We start from the raw sequence: 24,041 nt of genomic DNA on the forward strand, positions 1-24,041 counted from the left end.
CAGGTGGCCCCTAAGACAGGTTTGACTGTAATTATGTCACTGATGGTTGGATGACTGCCGTACTATTGTAGGTGATCCATGTCTGCGCAAATACACTGTATTTAGTTGGAGTTATAAATGTAGACTGGAAGTGGGATATTGTCATGACCTTTGCTCTTTGCCCTTTCCCCACCAGGTCATTCTTTGCACCCTGCAGTTCTTCTCCGCCTTTCAGATGCTATCCCTGGCGTTTGTTGGCAAGGCACCCACAGTGTACTGTGAAGGCAAGCCGCCTGTGTACGATGATGTTTGTGACATGGATCCTCCTTGCCAAGAGTACAGATATGGAACAGAATTCACTTCAATTGTTTCTGAGGTACCATGTTTTCATAATTTTTGTCTTGCATGATGCTCCCGGGGGCCTAATCCCCCCCCCCCCCCCAATATTAAGGATTTACAGTTCTTCTCTAGAACCAGACTTGATAAAGCAAAGTTACTTTGAGTTTGTACATGTACATTGATGACTGTACAATGTAGTTCCAAGTTTGAACAATGGGGGGGGGGGGGGGTCCAAACACACCTCCAAAATTAAGGAATATTCAATAATATTGTTCTCTAGAATCAAAAGTGATAGGGCTTTATCAAGTCTTTTTTTTTTTCTCAAAAACTGCATAGTCCAACATTCTATGAAGTACAGTGTACCTTGCAGGTATTTTACCACTGTAGTGGAATATGCAAATGGACACCATGTCCCCAGCTCTCAAAGCTACCCTACCACAAGTTTCCAATGTTCTCAGGTACATTGTAAGAGTCTGCCAGAATGCATGGAAGGTAAACTTGCGATACTCGGATTACGTGAACGCGAGATCCCCAGGTCTCTTGTTTTTAATGGACAGTAAAGCTACTGTATACTATCTAGTGTTGGACAATGGTATGTCTATCTGTTTGAATGCAAGCTCAACAAACATTTCCTTAACTCTGTGCTTTATGTGTTTTATTTCTTCAGTGGCATAATATTTATTCATTGTATTGTGCAGCTCTTATTTCTAGATGTTTTGAGTACAGTCTACACTTTCCATCTGATCAACGGATCTTGTTTTCAATATCATTTACTGCATTATTGTTAAACATTTACCATCTTTCCAGTCTGGATAGAGACACTACTCATTATGGCGTACGTGCATATGTTGGAAAAAAAAAGTTACTTTTTCTACAGTCTTTTCTACTGAATATTGCCAAAATTACTACAGGTTTTTGTGGACAATACTGCATTTCCCAGACTTTATGGCTACACATGTCAGTAAAGGTGGAAATACTCTTTTCTGCCAGAATAGACCTTTTCAGCCCTCAGAATACAGCAATTTTGTTTACAAGGTTGCCGTCATTTGTGCACCACAAGTCTTGGGTGAACCATACAATTGTACTCTCTTACAATGGAAATTATCAGGTATACCTCTGGAGCCAACAACCACTGTATGAATTTTTGTGAAAATCCAAGAATTCTTCTTATCTTTTCCTCTGTCTGTCTTTCTGTCCATCTGTCTGTCTACCTGACTGTTTGTTTGACTGTGATCTGTCTTTATCAATTTTCCCCACAGTGGGATTTGGTCTGTGACAAGAGCCACTACGTTGGTTATGCCCAGAGCATGTACATGGCTGGAGTGTTGGTGGGCAATCTTCACTTCGGCACACTCTCTGACCGCTACGGCCGTCTGAAGATGACCCTCATCTCACTCTTCCTGCTGACCTCACTGGGCACACTCAGCGCCGTCCTCTGGTCCTTCAAACTCTTCTTTATATTTAGGTGGGTCCAAAAATTGACCGTAATACTCCCAAGTTCTCTGTGTTCTCTCTACAATTGTAGCATTTGTTTTCTCTACCACTTTCAATTATTTGTTAATGAATTTATTACTCTTTTTCTTGTGACAAGCCAACAGATATTTGAATTTTAATTTCATCTAAGTTGTACCTTGTACAGCTGCTAGGTTTGTGATGACCACAGTGGAGAAAACTGTAATAACATACAATAATGCCATACATGTATCCATTGCTTTTTGATTTTATACATGTAGTTGTACATACTCAGGGAAATTGATAAGCCAGCTTTACTATGCTGTTAACTTTTTTGTAAAATTTTGTTGTCTGCAAAGCAAATTTCATTGCACCGATACAGTTGACTTCCCTTATAACGAAGTTCTCGGGACTGGCAGTTTTCTTTCATTATATCAGAATATCGTTCTAATGGAACAAATCGAAAAAACAAAAAACAAAACAAAAACAAAAACAAAAACAAAAAACTAAAAAAAAATACATAAAGAGGATAATGTTGCGGCCTGAATTGTTATTTCGTTGTAACCATAATTTTGTAATATAACTGTGTTCGTTATAACGGGAGTGCACTGTAGTCGCAATCACAATCTCCATCCATGCTTTTTTTGTCCTAATTAAATATACATTAATCAGTATTATTCCTCACACCTCATAGAAGATTATCAAGCTCAGTGTGTTCTCACTGTTTGCTTCTGTCAGAACTTTTAATTGGTATAACCTTTCAAACAGTGTCTATAAGGCTACAGAAAACATTTGCAGTATGTGTACTGGTCATGGGGATTATCCAGCTGTTTGTATTTTTCCACAAAGTAGTATAGATGTTGCAAATTACTGGCAACTGAGTAAATGGTAGTTGATTGATGGCTTTTGACCGAGGACCATATGTGACCCGCTACAACAAAAAGGTCCTAAAGTCGTGCATGGTCGAAGCCGTGAAAATCGAGTTTGAAGTCAGAGCATTAAAATTGGTCAAAACTTACGATTTTCTGATTTTGACATATTATTGGAGTCTAACATGTCTTCTATCATCTGTCGAAATTTTGAAGCAAAATGATCAAAGGAAAGATAAAAAATAGCGTTTTTCTGAGCTATGTTTTTTGGCGTTTCAACTGAGCAGAAACTGGTTCGAAAATTTGGATTGAGCGCCACAGATAGGCTCCGCCCCTAACAACGACCATAGTGATCTCATTGGTCAGTTTGCTGCTTGCTGCTAACCGAAGCGTGAGCTCGCACACTGCCCAGTAGACTGGTGCGTGCGGGCGGGGTGCGCTATGCTCAGCCGCTTCTCACATCCTGGTCACTGATTGGTTGGTGAGGAGACCGCCGACGCTGATGTGCTTGAATGAACTCTTCGGGGGTTGCTAGGGCTCACCTTCTATTGTCCAGAGGTGAAAAATGACTTCGTGTCCTTCGATTGCGATTGTGTCGCAAGGAAGACTTTTAGGGCGCTTTTCTCTAAACAGTGATTTTCCAGACGTCTCGACATGCTCTCTTTAAAACATCGATATCTCCGCAGCCGATTATTTTCATAAAATGTTTTATATATCGATTTAAAGCAGAAAGATTAGGGGATTATATCAAGTAATTTTCAAATAATCGACCTCGCCCGACTTTAGGATCATTTTGTTGTAGCCGGTCACATATTATGTAGTGTGCTGTAAAAAACAATATTAAACTGGATATTACTCCTTTAGAACTTCTGCAACTTGACATTAGCTTTAGGAGCTTGTTATGTTTATTTGAAAGTGAGACTCAGTTTTGACTGCCTCTCATAGGAAGTGTGGGCAACATACAACTAAGAATTCAGTTTTTGGTGAGCTTTGGTACAGTGTGATAACCCCCAACCCTGTCCCTTTCTTTTGACTCTTAACACCTAACAATGTGTCATTTATTTGTTTGAAGTTCAGACCCTTTTAAGAAAATTAAACAAAGTATGATATTTCATGTCAGTTGTCCAATTTCAGGTTCTAGGAATGGCCATAACTTTTCCCGTAGCTTTATCGCTGGTGAATAAGGTTGAAAGTTTGGGAAAGTAATTCCACTTTGATATTGCTGAAGAATACAGTAATGACAGGCAATTAATAAGTATACTGTATAGGTAGAATGAGCCTGTAAGCCTTGGACCATATTGGATTATCACATGGAACGTGGAAGTTTTCGTTGTAAGGATTTGACTGCTTCTTATTGAGGGTAAATTCAGTTTTAATCATTCCTTTCCCAAATTAATCTACCTTTCAGAAAGACTGAAAACTAACCTCCATTAACAGCACTCAAATGCCAAATACTATCATTCATTGAGCTGATTTGTGTGAAGGCAAATGATTAGCCTATCATTAGCCAATCATCTTGCTAGACAGATGTATAATGCCTTTCTCGCAGATTTTTAGTTGGCTATGGGGCAGGAGGGGTCATTCTGACATCCTTTGTCCTGCAGACGGAGAACCTGACGTCCAGCTACCGCACCAAGGTAGCGTCGTGCATTCCTGCATGCTTTGCCGGCGGAGTGATGGTATGTCGGGCGTGGCTTCTCGGGTGTGGCTTCTGTAATGTGGTACCAGTGGTGTGAGTGCCTCATGCTGTCCTAACCTGTGGTCACATTAGCGCATGTGTTTCATATAAGAGCTGATTTAAGCCAGTTTGGAGTTCCATTTTGCACATGAGCAAAAAATAAGAACAAAACAAAAACAAAGCATAAAAAACCAAAACAATGTCACTTATGCCTTGGACATTGTACCAAGAGGGCATGTTGGTCTTTAAAGGACAAGTTCACCTTCATAAACATAAGGATTGAGAGAATGTAGCAATATTAGTAGAACACATCATTGAAAGTTTGAGGAAAATCGGACAATCCGTTCAAAAGTTATGAATTTTTGAAGTTTTTGTGCAGTAACCGCTGGATGAGAAGACTACTGCAGTGTGAATAACTTAGATGTCACATGCGTACAACAATATAAGGAAAATATAAAGAGAATTTCACAAAATTTCATCTTATGAAAAAAGTTCACATTCCCCCGACTCGTTACCAACAAATGTTATGGGTAATATTATTCCCCCTGCCTTTAGAAAGAGCCAAGTCAAGTGCTCTTTTATTATGTGAAAAAAGTGAAAATATGTTGAATTTTCTTTATATTTTCTTTATACTGTTGTACGCATATGACTCACAAGCTGTAGCAGTCTCCTCATCCAGCGGTTCCAACACAAAAATTTTAAAAATTCATAACTTTTGTATCGATTGTCCAATTTTCCTCAAACTTTCACTGATGTGTTCTACTAACATTGTTGCATTCTCTCAATTCTTATGTTTATGAAGGTGAACTTGTCCTTTAAATTCACTGAGATAAGCATCTGAGATGCAATTATTATTCAAGTAGTCGTGATAGGTGGCACTTGCCAACACATCCATCTGATCACCAAAAGGCATTTGGCAATACTTAATAGAAAAAAGATTTTTATAACATTGAACATTGAGTGATGCAAAATAATTAGATACAATGTAGATGCTTTGCCAAGTGTGAATTGATGGACCGTTTGGTCACTTGGTCTTCACAAGTTCATCATTTGTTTTTAACATGGCTGATAATTCCATGCATTGTTAGTCATCCATGCTGATACATTTTGTCACTTTGAAATGAATGAAGGGCCTTCAAGACCAGATGAGAAAAAGAAAAAAATCATTTGCACTCATGTAGACATGAGCTACTCTCCAAACTGGCTTATTCTACGCTAGTCCCTCCACCACCTGTCTCAATCACTTTCCGTTTCTCCCAAGTCCTTTTCCTCCTTGTTCTTCATAGCAACCATACATCAAACACCACATTTTGCTTGGACCTGCTGGGATATCATGGAAAGTCAAAGCACTTTAATGCAGTAGTTTTGCACATCACGAGAGCAGTGTGTGGTCCACAGGAATTGCGTAACTTGCATAAAATGGAACGGGCAATGAAGCAGAAACATACTAGGCGTTTTCGCATCAGCCCGATGTTTCGAAATAGCGTGCTATTTTCTGACTTGGGAGATTAACGCAATCACGAAATAGCGCGCTATTTGATGATGTGAATACAAATTAGCACGCTAATTTTATCACTCTGATTGAGAAAATTTCTCGTGTCCAACTAGAAAAATTTCTGAAATAGCGGGATAATTTGCGAACTAGCGCGCTGTTTGATAATGTGAAATTGCCTAACGAAATTAGCGTGATGCATCCCATCATGCCTAGAGTGTGTGATGGGGATCACCAAGTAATTTTTTTGAAATCGCGCGCTCTACTGGTATACCCGACACTGTTTGTGCATGCTCAGCTGTCGAATTAGCTCGAAAAAAAATCGGGCTATTTCTCTTCGGGCTGATGTGAATAGGAAATGAAATAGCGCGCTAATTTGCGATCGCAAAAAATATCTCCAGCTTGGATTTTTATTGGGCTGATGTGAAAATGCCTAGTGAAACCTGCGAACAATCTAACACCTCAAATGCACAATAACATCAGTGAGAGAACAGGAAAAACAGCAGTAAAGAGACTGCACTAACTTTTAAAGAAAGAGCAATTAAAGTACCAAGGTCATAAGATGTAAGATAACAGTCATAGCAGAACCCAAATATTCATTGTGTTTCTTTTAATTTCAGAATTGTTTTTTCTAATTTGCCTGCATTCAGAATAAGAATAATTTTAGGGATTGGAAGGTAGAAAAGAAAAAGAGAAAGAAAGAGAGAGAATATTGGCTATAGTTATTATGCAGTGAAGCAAAATGCATGAGGGAAACGCCTTGATATAGAATCTATTGTCACGATGGCATGCTCCAATGTACAATGCATTGTGCTTCATGGTTGTACAGTGATTGAAGTCCCATCTCTGTAGTCCCATGTGTGTATATCCTTGTAGCCATATCATGTTATCCAGCAAGCATCATACATGTATCTACATGTCTTTCCAGAATCTATTACATCAAAGAAATTTCATGTCTTGGCAAACACAGTCATGATTTTCAGCATTCAATTGCAGAAATGAGCATTATATCTTTTCTAGGACAGGGATTGTGGCTTTGTGTATTCACTCTTATAAGACACTTGAGATTGTTACTCAAGTAGGTCTGCACTGTCTGAATCACATTAATAGGTTATTGCATGGTAAATATTTGTATTTTATAAATCATTTCATAAGTTTGCTTTCCTTGAAGTGCAAGGTACATTTAGCTGTGATATTACCATTAGCTTGTGATGTACAGTAGCTCCATGTTACGAATAAGGCCCATGGATGATACTGGCCTTTAGTTTACTGGTATAGTGTTTGACAAATCTTCAAATCAGACATTCCTGAGCAAGTTAAAGGGAAAATGTATTGCTCACTTTCACACTGATTTTATGATATCATCCATGAGTGGGTTGGTTTGAATTGTTAGCAAACCATTTTGCACTGAATCAATGTACAAGATTTATGATTTGATCAGGAATCCGGTGAATTGAAATGACTCTTGTGCCATGGGTCAGGATGTGTACAGATGTAGGTGTGGTCTATTAGACCGCCAAATTAATTACATGAAATGTTTGACTGAATTTCCATGCACAATATTGTGAGCAAACAAGGCCCCCAAAACGAAGAAACAACATAAAACTTTCGGGGAAAAAAGGGCAAGAGGGGCAAAAATGTGGATGATGCAGTGGTTCAGACAACAGGCTCTCAGAAGTCTCTGGTTCAAGTCCACCTGCAACAACACTTGTGCCTTTAGGCCCTACATCATCCTCATTACATAGTTCATTGCAGGGACTGCCTTGGTGTCCATATTGATGTAGAATAAATCCCAACTTGATTTAATCTTCAGAGAGTTACACAGCAAAAAACAGATTATGGGAAAAAAAATAATAGATTAAACAAGAAATATCAACACAAAATTTGTCTGCATTTTATACTTTTTATAGCATAGAAATGTGGACAATGCAGTGAAGGTTGCATGTCTGCCTAACAATGAAATCAAATAGATACAGTTGTATCCCACCTCTTTGTTGTTGTTCTTGTTGCAGTGTTTTATCCCATAATGTGTTTCTTCACATTCCTTGTACTTGATGTATAGAATATCATGTCTGCACTCGAAACACAAATACTGTACCTGTAACTGAATTTCATTATTGGACTAATATTTCTGACAGTTGGAGTGCATGTTTAAGAGCAGTTGAAATTCACACCAGAACATCCACTTGTGTGATATTGACACTGTTGCTGGTACCATCTGCCATCTGCCAGCCTTGGCTGGCATTATGATACATTATTGCCACCAACGATGCTGAAGTATTCAAATATGTAGAAATGTTGTTAAAACCATGATATTTGTTTGTATTTTCTTACTTTATTGCATTAGGCATTTGCATGTTTGGTGTTCAATGACGTCAGACATATTTGTATATTTTATTTTTATTAAATAAAATAGTTGAAAGATGCCAAGAGAAAAGAAAGAAAGACAAAAGATACAGTGTACTTATGAATTTGTGCAAATGAAAGAGATAGTGTGCTTTCCGACTATTTTTTGAGACATTCCAAGGCTTAAAGCTAATAGCAGTTTGATTTTCACAGTGTTACATTAGTTCATAATTATTTCTTGTCATTTACAAACACATGGATCCCAACCACTAAGATAGGTATAATTTGACCATGAGATGTAACATGCCAGCATTGATAATTCTCTCTTAGGAATGATGTGAAGGAATGACATTGGGTAGTGAATCAAGTGTTTCTAAAGAAACAAACAATCAAACAGATAGACAAACAAACAAGCAAACAAGCAAAGAATTCCAACTTTAGATCACTGAAAGTCACCTGCAGTGGTTTAATTGATTTAATTGCTTTTTATTAAGGGAACATCATACTATAGATAAGGATAGACACATTTAACTCTATGTATGACCAGACACTCAATAGATTTGCTTGCCAAGTTTTCTTTCGTTAGTATTCAATAACCCTCCAAAACTGTCGCATGTAGTTATAAGGTTTCTGATAGCAAACCCACTCAAGTGTAATAATGGCATGTGCCTCAGTCCATCAGGAAGGCCATGATATAATAGAGATTAGGGAGATTAGGTAATCTCTATTCATTAGCCATTAGTTTTCTGACATCATGTCAGTTCGGGGGGGGGGGGGGGTGGGGGGGGGTGGTGGACAGAGCACATTAAGGAATAGAGTAGAATGATACAAAGAAAACAGTCATTAAAAAAAACAAGCAAACACTATTAAAGGAAACAAGACAGAGTGAGAAGAAAGTGGGGCTGGTCTGTTAATCATAGTAAAAAGAAAGAAAACCTACAATATATATATAATGGAAGGGGTTTGTATGATAGCATGTACCCTCCAAATACCCCAGGAATGATAGTAATCTAGTACATCGTGTGTATTAAAGTATGATGCTACATGTAACACAGTATGCAACACCTCACCTTTAATATACAGCCCTAGGAAATTATGAATATAGTGTACATGGTTTGTGTTTGAAAGACAATCTGGTTTGTGAAAGGTTACTGTTGTGATGATCAAGGAAAATCCTTTCTTCACAAAGATCTACGTAACTTGGATTTCAGTCAGAAATGGGGAGAAATACATACAAATTGAATACATTTTTTTCTGGCAGTTAAGTGTAGAGAAAAATTATCTGTATTACCTGAGCAGATGTCTCTGTGCATGAAATACAAATGTACATTGTATGACTAATTAGAGACAATTTAGAGGCAGGTGGTTGCTATACATACGTAGTACTGTAAAAGTGGATATTTTTGTGCGACTAATTTTTCGCGCTTGGCCCGGTAAGAAGAGTTTCGCATGTTTTTAATTCCGCGGAATCAAGACAGCAAGTACAGGAACATATGGCGAGCAAAAATGTTCGCGTGCTTTTATTTTCGCGCTAGTTTCTGGTTGCACGAAATGCGCGAAAATTTCCACTTTGACAGTAATTAGAGACAATTTATTTAGAGGCAGGTGGTTGCTATAGTAGTGTGCTAAAGCATGACCCTCCCCTGGTACCTCACAGCCATTCCTTTACCTCTCCTCCTGCATGTCTTCTTGTGTATGCACCGTAGATTGTTTATGGGCTATACGTGTGGCGGGATGGTAACCACGTTTATCTTGCAAACGGAGAACCTGACGGGCAGACGACGCATTCTCATCGCCTGCCTCAGCCAACTCTCCTTCTCAGTTGGAGTCATGGTAATGCAAGGCTGCCAGCCATTATGACTTTCTCGTTAACGATGTAATCCGTTGAGGACGGGCTGATTTTGCTACAACACACATTTCCCGTAGACCCCTGGCCGAGTATGTACTTTGGACTTGTCCTCAACGAGTTAAAGGCATGGTACAATGTTTTGGTTGAGATGGGACTTGAGCTTCCCAACGTTTTTTGATGATTATTTTTTTTGAGATAGTGAGAAACCTCTCATGAAATATGAAAGAACATATAATTCCAAGAGAGATTCAAAGATTATTTGATGAAAATTGGTATTGAAATGGCTGAGATATCCAAAACAAAGCTATCCTAATCAAAAGTAGGGCCCACCTTTTAGACAAATTGGGATTGCTTTGTTTTACCTTGTTTTGGGATATCTCGGCCATTTAAAAAGCCATTTCTTCCTCAAATAAACATTGAATTCTATGGAGAATTGTATGCTTTTTAACATTCTAGAAGGGGGTTTCTAAGTATATCGCCAAAAAATAAACACTGAATTCTCATCACAACCAATACTATATCATCCCTTTAAGAATTATTCAGAAAATACGTTTTCAAAAGATGAAAAATGTGTTTTACATACATGTATTTTGAAATCAGTGTTAGCATGTGTAATGCAATTCTTTCATAATTCTCATTTCTTTTTCTTTTTTCATTATAATCTAAAAAAGCATATGTACCAAGATTTGAATTTTGAATTTAATTTTTCTTTTTATCACTTTGCATCAGTCTGAGAATGTTTATACATTGTAGTTGATGTGTTAAGGTTGGCAGCCATGGTAGTGCCTGACATCTCCCTCATGTAGCTTTGACATGCACCTTGTACACTGTATACCCCTGTGGAAATGGCCTGGGAAGGGGATGAAATAAAGCTAGGGAGAATAATGTATAATTCTATTTTGTGTTTTCATGGGTTCCATGATTTTTTCAGTGTTTTCTGGTCTTGTGCCATTTAAAATTGGAATCTGCTGCATATTCAATCCCAGATTCCAGATGGAATAGGCAACCTCAAAGCTTGAATCCAAAACTTTGACTCACAGACCTCAGGTGGTGATTGCTTCAAATGTGGTTAAAACAATGAAAAAAAAAATCTTATCAATGTTGTGGCTCAAAATACATGTTTCTCATCAACCTGCTACCATACCAAATAAAGTGATAGTGTTCCATTTTTTTTTCTTCAAAATTTGTCATCAATTACATTGTAGGAAGCACAGTGGGGAATAGCTGTTTAATACCCTGCTAAAACTTGCCATATAAATGCCATGTCCCTTCACTGACCAGTGAATGGTAAACTTTTTCTTTCATTTTGGCACATTTTGTCAGATCCTTACTTCACTTGCCATTTTCCATTCAGCCTGTTACTGTATTCATTGCACAATCTTTGTGAAAACTTTAAATGTTTCTTTCAAATTATGGTCACATGCCCACATTGCTATTGAAGTGTTGAAAAAAGAATAGTATGAAGAAAAAAACAAACCCACTGAATATTGCAATTCCTCCAAAAAACCATGTGGTACCATCTGCTACATTTCGTCCTAAAACTGTCATTTTCCTGCACAATTCCTTTACTTTCATCTGTACGTGCACTAAATCTATAATCAATATTTTTCTGTCTTGCTCACTTAGTTAGTATTATTCACGTTACTATGTATGATATGCAAGCTGCTAACTGGCAGATCAAATACTAATGTAACAGAAGACTATTTGGCTAAACCACAGGTGAAGAAACACTAGAAATTCCAGTGTATTATTCATATAAAATATGTTCAAATTATGATTTAATGGACCCCGTTTACAGTGCGGGGCTGGGCCGAGACGCGGCCGAGCCCCACAATTTTGTCAGTTTACACTGCCGGACTCGGCCGCGCTTTTAATTCAAACCTTTCAATATTTTGTCGTAGTGGCGCTCTGCTTGTAAACAAGCGCAAAACCACCTTAAAGTATACTAGTTTTCGACATTGAGGGGGTTAATATCCTGAATAGCGAAATAGAACGGGCAGAGGGTTTGGAAGCCAAACTAAAATTGGCCGCGCATTTTGCCCAGTTTTCGTTTACACTGAGAAAAGGCCGGGCTTGGCCGTGGCCGCCACCTCCAGAGCGTGGCCATATGCGCTGCCAATTTTGACCCCGCATTTGGCCTTTTGTGTGTTGACACTGAAATGAAGGCGGCCGAGCCTCGCACTGTAAACAGGGTCCTAGTGGAGATTTCTGAGATACATACTAACTTTGCATTAAGCGACGCATGGATAGATGTATTATCATATTTTCTACTTCTCTATTCAGTAGGATTATGTGTATATTGTGAGGTCTTTCCTGACTTGATTTTCTGTTTTTGTCTTTTTATTTTGTCCACTTCTTGTTCAAAGTATAATACATCGAAGTTTGTAGCCGTGAAAAAGCAACAAAAGCACACACACAGATAACCCCTGTATTTAATAGTCAAGTCACTTGACTCATAATCTATTGAAAAAAGGACAATTTTGTTAAACATGAAGAGACCAGTATGCATAGCTGATTTTTCTTCCCTTATGACAGTTGTAGCATGCAGAATATTTTCCCTCATTGTTGGGTTTTCATATGCATGTCTCACTTCTCTACCAAGATCTTTGCTGCTATGGCATACTTCATACGTCACTGGCGAAATCTACTTTTGGCAGCCGCACTTCCTGTGTCAGCGTATCTACTGATGTATTTGTGAGTATCAAAGTTTTCTATGTTTCTGATTTTGTTTTAAAGAGTCCCGGTACAGTTTTGTTACAGGATTTCCTACTTTTCTCAAGACAAAAAAGGTGGTGGCGAAGAAGAAAGACCAATGTTGAATCCATTGCCATGATTTGAGTAGCTAACAAACAAAGTCAAATAGTGCCTTATAACTGTGAAGTTCTGCCAAGGCTTGCCTGGTGTCACGGTAGCAATGGCAATGACTAATACATGCATAGTTGAGTCTCAGATATGAAAAGTGTGGACCCTGGATTATTCTTTTGTTCTTTTAATTCCTTTATGGTTTACTGATTACTGATTGGTCGTGCGTAGACCGCTGGTGCTAAGCTTGAATGAGCATCGTGGAGATCGCTAGGAGCATACCTCTATTGTTAAGCGGTGAAAAATGTCTCGCCAACCCTTGATCACGATAGCGTCGGAAGGAAAACTTTGAAGGCGTTTTTCTCGAAACTCTAATTTCAAAACCACTTAACATGCGCTAATAAAACCATCGATATCTCCGCAAGCGAGTACTCTTATGAGTTGTGTTATATATGAAATTAAAGTAGAAGAGTAAGGGAATAATGTCATGCCGTTTTCAGAAAATTTTCCTCCCCCGACTTATGGATCCTTTTGTTGTAGCGGGTCACATATAGTTGCAGCTTACAGACAAATTGCCCTACATTTGTCAATCACTTGCAATTAAAACAACTTGATGCAAGAATTTCATCAATTCAAATCATATGCCTGCATATGTTATCAGAAAACCTTGTTTAACCTGATGTACTTTGCGGAAGTGCTCCATACAAAAGTTCTACTGAATATACATTGTACTTGTCATGTGTCCCATTTTTTCTTTTCATAGCGTCATCCCTGAGTCTCCACGATGGCTAATGACCCGGGGTCGAGTCTCTGAGGCGGAGGACGTGCTGTACAAGCTGGGCCTCCAGAACGGGAGATCTGTCCCCCGATCAGCCATCAAACTCTCCGACACGAAGAAGGAGAAGGCGGAGCCAAGCAGCCAGAATGCCAGTCTCCTTGACTGCTTCCGGACACCGGTCCTAAGGATGCGGATGCTCATCCTCATTTGCTCCTGGTGAATACATTATTTTTAACCCTTCAAGGATGAGCTGATTTTGCTGTAACAAACATTTCTTGTCAACTGCCCAAGTACATTGGGGACTGCCATGGCCTGTTTCATAAAGCTGTTTGTAAAATTACTCATGACTTTATGAACGACTGTTATATGAAGTACCAATATGTGTGCCCATTTTTTTTTTATTTTTACATTTTAGCAAAGTACGACTGTACGCCAATATTTCATTCACATTGGGGCAAAAAATACACTTTCAACTAAAAACGTGTAAGAATAGTTATTAGGATCTACAAATGTTAGTTATCAAAATTAACAGTGGTTTCGAAACCCACTTGGCTTGCCATAATTAAGTAGTTCGTAAAGTCGTGCTTAACTTTGCGGACAGCTTTAAGGTACAGTGTCGGTAGTTTCCAATGGGTTAAATTGTCACATTTACAACTATAAGCCTCCCTTGAATATTCTTTGAAATTCTATAGGTTTCTATAACTAGTTAGTGACAGGGAGTACTCTCAAGTGGGACATATTGATCCTTTATGTGCTCAAAAACTTAATTACTTTTTAACCCTAACTAGGCCGGGCTATTTAGGTAGATGATAGAGCTGGGGGGGGGGGGGGGGCTCCCAGGCCCCCCCTCCAGATCTCGGCCGTCGACTGCGCGATTGTGACGAAAATTGGCATACACATTGTCTATAATGTAATCTAAATTACCATGAAGTTAATTTTTTCAAAAATTATCATTTACTCTAAATTATGCCAATTTATGCATAATGATGCATGAAATCGGACAATTTGGTATAAATCACTAAATAAAGCTCAAAACAGGCTAATTTTTTGTGTAATTATTCTTTTTAGTGTCCTTAGCAAAGGTAAGAGAAAAAAATTGTGCAATCAGAAAAAATTTCCTAAGTGTTTTATTGTTTTTTTAATTTCTTATGTATTTCATTGTTTTTTCGATGAAATATGTCCATGATATTGTTCTGAACAAGAAAATATGTTATTAATTGATTTTGATCAATAAAACCCCCAAATAATCATGCTTTTATGAAATTTACCTGTAAACACAGTTTGCATTGAAATTGTACATGAATTAACATTTTTAAGCAATTTCTGGTCTGACATGCATGTGCATATTTATGCGCAACTACGGAAACGCACGCCCCGGCATCACAAATTTGGTGTCAAAAGATGCGGGAGACTCGAAAGAAAGAAGTCATGAAACGTCGCGGCGATAGCTTCTCGCGATCGCGATACATCGCGCGAAACGTCAACGGGGGGGGGGGGGGGGGGGGGGGGGGGGGTGCCTCGTTTATAAAACGGGCCCCTGGTATCACTCACATTCTTGTGTTAATAGGATGCATTTCTTGTACGCTGAAGAAAGCTGCTTGATATGATTCTTCATTTTAAACCCACGCTCCCTTCAGGTTTACCAGCAGTTTAGTGTACTATGGCCTTACGATGAATGCAAGCAACCTTGGGAGCAACATGTATGTCAGTTTTGCCCTGTCCGGGTTGGTGGAAATCCCTGCATACGTCTTCGGCTTTTTCCTACTAAACAGGTAAGCTTTTTGTCTTCATCAAACATGATGATTAGTCTCAGATGGTTCTTTTATTTGTACACTGCCAATCTCTTCTGCAGCTTTGAGTCACCTGTACATTCCCCTCTCACAGAAATCTTGCAGTGAAGAGAAAGTTGTTGTAGGGAGAGCAGTGAATTAGAGATGCCAGTCTGTTGATTTCCTTGCAGGATACAATTGTATGTAGAAAAGAAATCTTTTCCCATAGAATGCCAGTCCCTTAATCATGGTAAATGACACTTTGTATGAAAGTGACATCATGGCCTTGTCATGGATGCTCACAGTTAGCACATTTTGTGTGCATTATTAAAGAGGAGTCATAGATTTTCTGACCTCTCAAATCAAATCTCACTGAACATGCAGGAAGACCTGATAGGACACAGTGTCTTTGCATATCTTCCCGGCAAAAATTCCAATATCCTTTGGTAATTTTGGTGTAATCTTTGGTAATTGTGTCTTGGCGGAAAGAGTCAGTACCTTCAATATAACCCCTATAAAGTACCGTCAACCTTCCCTATGCAAGTTGACCTCACACAAGTTAAAGAAAATGGTTTAAAGGGGAAGGCTAGTAACTGATCACTGGGAATCAGTGGAAATGCTGGGAGATGATTGTTCCAATCCTTATGGGATTCATTCAAGAGTACATTGTATATCTATTGTTGTGTGAAAATGATTTGCTTCAGAACGGTCTTATATTCAAGTAATGTGCAGATTAATGCTCCGTCACTGACCAGGGACGCTAACCTGGAAGCATTAAACTGCACATTACTTGAATATGAGACCATCCTGAAGCAAATCATTGTCACACAACAATAGATATACAATGAACTCTTGAATGAATCCCATAAGGATTGGAACAATCATCTCCCAGCATTTCCACTGATTCCCACCGATCAGTTACTAGCCTTTCCCTTTAAGCTGAAGAAAAATATTGCCTGGATGAATATAAACATGTTAAATCAATGTTAAATCACTGTAAGTTGAAATTGATGTAAGTTGAAGGATTGTCCCATATCCCTTTGGCTTTGACTTTGATAAGCATCTTAGACTGCATTTGAGGTCTGTTGCATACGAGATTACCTGGTCATAAAAATAAATATGGTTATAGAAAGTGAAATATGAAATATCAAAGTTCCATGAATCACACTACCATACTAGCCAGTTTCTTTCCCTCACTCAGTAAGGGGCATGGGAAAAAAAAAATGATGGCTTTAGCTGCACTAATATAGAATATCTAGTGAAACATATTCTCAGTTGCCAGTGTAGTAAAACAGCTAGCTCTTTATTCTCTTGCCAAGTAGCCATTGAAATCCATCTGCTGCAAAGCTTTGGATTCTGTTTTGTACTAAACCCAACTGACAAAGCATACATTGTACTTTGTGTATATTCTCACTTTTTTCATCCTCTCTTGATTCTGTAGAACTGGTCGAAAGAAAGCGATGTGTGCTTCCATGTTCATCGGTGGTGCAGCCTGTCTTAGTATGCTCATTATTCCTGCCACTGGTTAGTTGTATACAAATATATAGAGATACTGTATTACTTCATGGATGTATGTCTCCATGTGTGTAGGAATGTATGTATGCATGTGTGTATGCATCAGACCCACCAAGTCTTATGTAACGAATGCATCAGACCCACCAATAAGTGCCATGCCTAATGCATGAGACTCACACTTTAAAGGGCATTTCACAAGCTCATGCCTGACTCTCATGCCTGATGCGTGAGACTTGCGCTTTAAAGGTCATTTCACAAGCTCATATGCCTGACAAAAATGTTCTCATGCCCAACAAAACAGAACAAACAAAGAAAACAAACAAACAATCAATCAAACAAACAGAAACTGCATTAAAACAAGTACAGTATTTCCAACCAGTAAAAGGTCACATTTTCATGTGATTCATAATTGTACAGTTGTACGTTGTATATGTGACCCTGCATCACAAAACCAACAAAAAGTCACCATGCATGGATTTTTAGTTAGGGGCAGATCCTGAAAGAGCAGACTTCAAGCTTTAAAATGATGTATAACTCAATTCAAACAGACTCTCCTAACCTATCCTGATTTTAAAAAGAAAGCACACACTCTGGAAAGTGTGAACTGAGAAAAGAGGCTCTGAAGTACAGGGTCTATTCAAGCACTTAATCTTTACCAAGCCATGCTAGCTTTGTGTTGAATGGAACAAAAAACAGGATGTCAACCACCACAGCAACAACAATGAAGTGATTACCAGATTACCCGTAAGCTGAAATTAGGCATTCTTTACACATTCTGTAGGTGATTAATGCCAACTTTCAATGCAGTAGCATTATTCTTTCCAAAGCAATTGGAGTTGATAGTGAAGAGTATGGATAGGGTTTTTAAGAAATGAAAAAAGGTCTCTATGAGCGTGTTTCTACTGAGAGCACCTCACATCCCTGGCATCGCCACAAATTTTGTCCAACGCAGCACCTCGTATCTTACGACCACTCGAGCTGTTTCTACTGAGCGATAAATACGAGGTGATGCAAAGGTGACGTGCAAATGCGGCGATTCCGGAAGTCAGGTATTTTTTAGTCACAGATTGGGTCAGGCGCGCACTGCCTGTTAATACCACTGATCAGTGGTTAATAAATACGATCCGAACCCTGCCTGCTTTGCTACTGCGTCGGCTATTTTTTGATAAGCCATTTCTCTTCATCTCCCCATCCAATAAATGCCCGAACTAACATACTGATATCCTGCCACTGACTGATGAGAAATCTTTGGAAATCGAGGGTCCAGTTGAGATTTTCTCAAGGCTGCGACAAAGTAATGTAGTACTCTCGCGATTCGAGACAATATAAAATGAAATAACGCGGTGTAAAATCAAAGTAAGTGATGAGGGCTTAGTAATGCAATAAGCTGGGCTGTTAATCACGCGAACAATAGACGATGAATGCCACAATTCACATGTAACGTAACGTATAGGGTAACAAGTACACAAGCGAGTTGGTACTGACAAAGCATGATGCGAACACGGTCGCTGTGTGTACACACGTATTTTGTACACATGTTTCGAAGGAGTGTGTGCGATTGAAAAGCGCGGGGAGAAACTGTAGACGTCCAATACACCACGAATTTCGCTACCCGGTGTGTTTCTACTGAGAATCGTCCTTCGCGTCACCACGCATCGACCACCTCAATAGGTGGACGACGGAGCACCTCGCATCACCCGGCATCGGCCACTACCCGATCTGTTTCTACTGAGGAAAAATTTGAGGTGTCACCACGCATCGGCCGGTATCACCACACATCGGCTGGCATCACCTCGAATTTTCGTCGCTCAGTAGAAACACGCTCTATGAGAAACACCTAATCACACTATTCCACCAAAAAGTGTTTAAGAAAATCTGCTAAAAACACCAGTTCCTGTTCGTTTTATGATCCCAAACTTTAGTATAATGTAGAAGAGTTGCTCTTTCAGAAAATATGAAAAACTCAGGATTGGTTGGTTAACCCATTTCAACTTTTTTGAGTCCTAACACAAAATCAGTGAGTGTGACTTTTTGTTTGTTTTGTGATGCATGGTCACATAAAGAAATATTTTTTTCTTCATTAGAATTGATACATCAGATTGCAGGATTCTGAGTGTAAAATATAAAGCTTCTAAATGTTGGTGATTCGGGACACTCCCTTCCATGTCCTTCAACCCCCCTCCCCATATTGCAAAATTGCATAAAGTATAACAAGGTGGAAGCTCTGTATTTTCATGCTTACGCTAAAGTCATTTTGTGACTGCTAGCCACACTGGACTTAACTGATGGAGAAGTGAAAAAAGAGAGAATTTATGTTTTCCTTTCTAGAATTCATGATTGATATTGTTAATCTAGATTTTATACTACTATGTGTTTCACTTTCTGTAAGTATACTTCACTTAGTAGATATATGTGATATGATAACCATTTTTATCTGTTCAATTTGAGGGTAATGCTGAATATAGAAAGAAATAAAAAATAAGTATGTTTACATGATATACATTTAAGCGTGTTTAGCAAACAAATTATCTGTGTCTGTGTGTTGGGCAGTTGCTTCATGTGTAGGTGACAGAAAAATGTCTTTTGTACCATCTATGATGTAGCATTGTGTATCCTCTTTCTGCTGCCAGCACGCAAAGAAAAACAAATATTAATAGGAAAAATGTCTTAGAGCAGTTCAATTCTCAGTCTTTTTGGTTTATTCAAAGATCACGAAGATCCCACAGAACTGTTTATGCCTTTACTTTTTGACAAGATGTTAAAGCATTTGTCTTTGTGCATATAGATGAAACAATGGTAAATATAAGAACTGGTATGGCTCTTGTCGGTAAGATGGGAATTTCGTCTGCATTCAACATCGTTTACATCTACACAGCGGAGTTGCTTCCCACAGTATTGAGGTAAGTTTGATGTGAACACAGAACAAACTATGAAATACGTTTACATTCATCTGTGGTGTATGTATTATAATGATCGTGGGCAGTTTGATGCATGGGTTCAACAAATGACGTATGAGGCTTGTTTTCCGTAGGGAAAGCAAGCAAATGAATCTTTTTTCTTAAAGTAGATGATTTATTGTTCTTAGGATAAAATCTACAGTTTCCATATGAGACATTATCGGACAACATTCTTATATTCTAGCAGAGTTGGTTCTGATCAAAACGAGTTCTTAATTGAGGGTATTTCATTTTCTGTTTGAATTTTTTAATAAGATATTTTGCCTTTTAAGGAAGGAAGGATATATTTTTGGGATCATAATGTCATCTTCATTATCAGAGAAAACACTTTTGTAGTACAAACACTGCAAGTACTGAAAATAAGTTACACTGAAACTGCATCTTTAGGTATCCCTCATGGTGCTTTGTAATGTAGGATTATTAGTTTACATTTGAGAATGTGTTGTCTTCTTCCTCACTCTACAGGAATAGTGGTATGGGAATTTGCTCCATGGCCTCCAGAATAGGGGGAATAGTTGCACCCCAGGTACTCCCCATGGTAAGTTGGAATCAATTTTTCATGCATCCTTACTTTTCTTACATTTTCATTTATAATCATTTGAATGTAACAAGATATTCATAGATACAGTTTTTTATGCCTCCGCCACGAAGTGGTGCCACAGGCATTATGTTTTCGGGTTGTCCGTCCGTCCGTCCTTCCGTCTGTCCGTAATGAATTTTGTGGACAAGGTAACTATCAAAAACCTGTTGCGGTATCCTAATGAAACTTGGCATGTATGTGTATTAGGGGGTGAAGTTGTGCCTATCAACTTTTGGGTGCACAATGCTCAAGGTCAATGGTCAAAAGGTCAAGGTCAAATATATGAAATTTCACTATTTCCACCATATCTATTGAATGCCAGAAGATATTTTCTTGAAACTTAGTGTATACATGTATTACCCAATTAAGATTCTCTGATGAAAGTTTGGGTCATGAGGTCAAAGGTCAAAGGTCAAAAGGTCAGGGTGCAGTACATAAAATTTCACTATTTCCAACATATCTATTGAATGCCTGAAGATATTTTCTTGAAACGTAGTGTATACATGTATTACCCAATTAAGATTCTCTGGTGAAAGTTTGGGTCATGAGGTCAAAGGTCAAAGGTCAAAAGGTCAAGTAAAAATATTAAAACTTCTTTTTTTTTCTCCGTACCTTGGAAAATTGTTCAAGGTATCTTCATGGAACATAATATATACATGTACTGACTGGAAGTGATTATCTAGAGAATGTAGGGTTCATGGGGTCAAAGGTCAGGGGTCAAAGGTCAAGTTCAACACTCCAAAATTTTACTATTTCCCTCATATTTATGCAATGCCAGCAGGGTTATTTTTTTTTACACTTGGTGTATGCATGTGTAACCTACAGTTGTAATAGAAATTCTCTGGAAAGTTTTTTTTTTCTTCTTTTTTGCCTCAAAGGTCAAAAGGTCAAAGATCAAGTGAAAGTGCTTAACCAACTTTTTCCTCCATATCTCGGAAGTGGCTCAAGTTATCTTGAAACTTAGTACATATTATGCATGTTCTACCTGAAAGTGATTATCTTATGAATTTTAGGGTCAAGGGCCAGATGAAAATGGTAACAATTTACTATTCAATTCAGAAATTGCACTTTTTCTCCACACCTGTACCTTGAAAATTACTCAATGCCTAAATGTATGAATGGGTCAAAGTCAAGTTAAAGTCCTTAAATCCCTAGATACATGCTCTCCTATTCATCCAATTAAACCTAGGTCAAGGAAGGTGAACATTCAACACATTTGTGACAAACTTGTCATTTCATGCATTATGGCGGAGGCATATCCGTCACCAAAGCGACATTTCTAGTGAAGTTCTACTGTCTCCACAATGGTGCCAAAAATACAAACTGAGGAAGGATTCTTTTTATGTTTGTTCTAATTTGAAATGTACTGATGTGATTATCTCCTAAAATGTCAGAAATAAGGGGGAGGGATGAGTATGATGAGTAGAGGATTTTGGTTGTCAAGCTCTTCGTAAGAATGTTGGAATTGACTCAGGGTGTTGTACAAGTAATTTCATGGAATTACAGTGAATTAAGCATATAAGTACAATGTACCTTTAACATGTCATTAACCATCAGGGGAAATTCTTTATTTTATTCTTTTTTTCACATTACATCGTACTAGCAGCAGGTAGATAGTTGAAAAGAGTATACTATCTCATGATGGTTTGACAATATCTACCACAGTAATTGTCATCTTGCCATGTGATATGAATAAGAAAGAAAACGGCTTCAAGAACTACATATATCTGATAGTATTTATGTCACGGCTGTCACTAATTGATTGATTGAGGTTTATTTGTTGCAAATTAAAAAAAGAATGTTTTTGTTTTGTTTAGTCATCAGATAAGCAGAGCTCTGTGTAATTATTTTACAGGGAGAAGCAACAACATATCTTGTCTTTGGAACCACCGGCCTGATCTGCTCTGTGCTAGACCTGAAGCTGCCGGAGACCTTAAACAAAGCTCTCCCCGAGACCATCACAGATGTAGAGGGCTCGGTAAAGGTACCAACACCAGAGGAAGAGGAACTCATGAATTACAGAAAAAGTGATGAGGACTAGCCGGGCATGGGCCAGCAATCACAGACATTGGTTCATTATCATTGACTCTTTGCAATATCAATGTAAGAAAAAGTAAAATAAGCCAACCACGTCATATTGTAAAGCACACTAAAAAAAAAACAATGATGAACATCTCATGCGTGTATAATAGAATACTTTTCAATTACAAGGACTGCAAAATGATGTGGGACACACACCATATTCTTGCTTCGTTTTTGACATGACAGAGTATTTTAATTTTGTGTAATACCCCGTTTAGAGTCCCCCTGTCTAGGAGGACCTCTGGAGGACATGCTAGATGAAAATTAGCCATTTTTAAAATGAACTCACTGGGTGGTAAGAGAGACCCCTGTTTAGAGTCCCCTTGTTGTCTAGAGTGAAGTCCGTATACCTTTCTATGGAAATCAGTGTAAGGGTATTTTTTCCACCACAAACAGTGCTGGCTACTGGAAGTGTGTGCTGTGTTCACGCTGGTCTGGTTTTCAGACCGTCTTCTCACACTAATTTCCTTTTCAGAATATTAACTTCTTCTAACAACAAGATAAGTAGCAGGTTTAGCTGATGGGCCTTATCCTTTGCCAAAAACGGTGACTTCGTTAAGGGCAGTGACAAAATCCGCGGAGGGCGCATTTTGTAAAAGGAGTGCAGTTGGCAAAGAGTCTGAAAATCAGACTATGTTCACGCCGTGTTTGTGCCGTGGCCGTTTCGAGTCCCCTCGTCTGGCGTGAACACAGCATAACCTCTAGAGGTTGTGCTAGACTTGTGCTAGGCTGTCTACCACGACATTCACCCCGAACTCACGCCAGACTCACTCCAGACTCGTGCTAGATGCTTTGTGCTGAGACCGTTTAGAGTCCCCATCGTCTGGCGTGAACACAGCACAACCTCTAGAGGTTGTGCCGTGTTTGGTGGGACTCTAAATGGGTATAAGTCAAATTCAAGTTAAACATAATACAGTGTCTTAAAAACAAAGTGTGCTGATAGATCCACCTTGGAAACTATTATGGTTGTATTTCATCTCTAACTACTAGCATTATTTCAGTGTTGCACATTGGCTGAAAACCTGTATGTCTGCGTGTCTTGTAGAGATACAAGATTATGTTTTACAAGATGCAGTACACCTTGTGTAAGAGTGCATATTGTAAAAAGGACCAAAGAAGAGCCATCTACTATACGCACATGGCATTGGATGCTTACATGTGTACACAAAGATATATAGGACCATCTTCTTTCACCTTGAGTTGAAGAGTTTGATCGCAAAAGGAGCTAACTCCATTCTTTTTTTAATGAAGTTGAGATATTTGCCATGAAATTTGTTAAAAAAGCAACTTATAAGAAGATATGGAATATCTTCGATGAAACCTTCAAGATTATGCCTTGAAATTTTACAAGTGCAGTATCACTGGAAAAGGTTTTATTTTGGTCTATGCGATGATGGATCTACTTTGAAATACATACGTACGTCGGGAGTTCACATGATCGGAGCAGCACTTAAGTGCAGCTCCGATCGCATGAACTCCCAATTATTCAAAATGGTTGTCAGTGAAAGACGATATACCATTCACACCCGCTACATATAATCTTCATTTTCAGTA

At 38.5% G+C, this 24,041-nt stretch overlaps 1 protein-coding gene across 1 annotated transcript in view; it reads left to right on the plus strand.

Annotated features, from left to right (window-relative positions):
- Nucleotides 1-23,468, plus strand: part of LOC139708473 (solute carrier family 22 member 15-like) — a 28,550-nt gene extending 5,082 nt beyond the window's left edge. The window contains exons 3-12 of the mRNA XM_071620425.1: nt 176-355; nt 1,578-1,783; nt 4,189-4,318; nt 12,607-12,698; nt 13,570-13,800; nt 15,222-15,356; nt 16,795-16,877; nt 19,654-19,768; nt 20,291-20,363; nt 22,261-23,468. Coding sequence (XP_071476526.1) covers nt 176-355; nt 1,578-1,783; nt 4,189-4,318; nt 12,607-12,698; nt 13,570-13,800; nt 15,222-15,356; nt 16,795-16,877; nt 19,654-19,768; nt 20,291-20,363; nt 22,261-22,446 — 1,431 coding nt within the window. The 3' untranslated portion in view covers nt 22,447-23,468. The remainder of the gene's footprint in view (nt 1-175; nt 356-1,577; nt 1,784-4,188; nt 4,319-12,606; nt 12,699-13,569; nt 13,801-15,221; nt 15,357-16,794; nt 16,878-19,653; nt 19,769-20,290; nt 20,364-22,260) is intronic.
- The last annotated feature ends 573 nt before the right edge of the window (nt 23,469-24,041 follow it).

The sequence above is a fragment of the Diadema antillarum genome, unplaced genomic scaffold (assembly GCF_040938485.1).
Source record: "Diadema antillarum isolate AM-2024a unplaced genomic scaffold, OU_Dant_1.0 seq00001342_RagTag, whole genome shotgun sequence".
NCBI lineage: Eukaryota > Metazoa > Echinodermata > Echinoidea > Diadematoida > Diadematidae > Diadema > Diadema antillarum.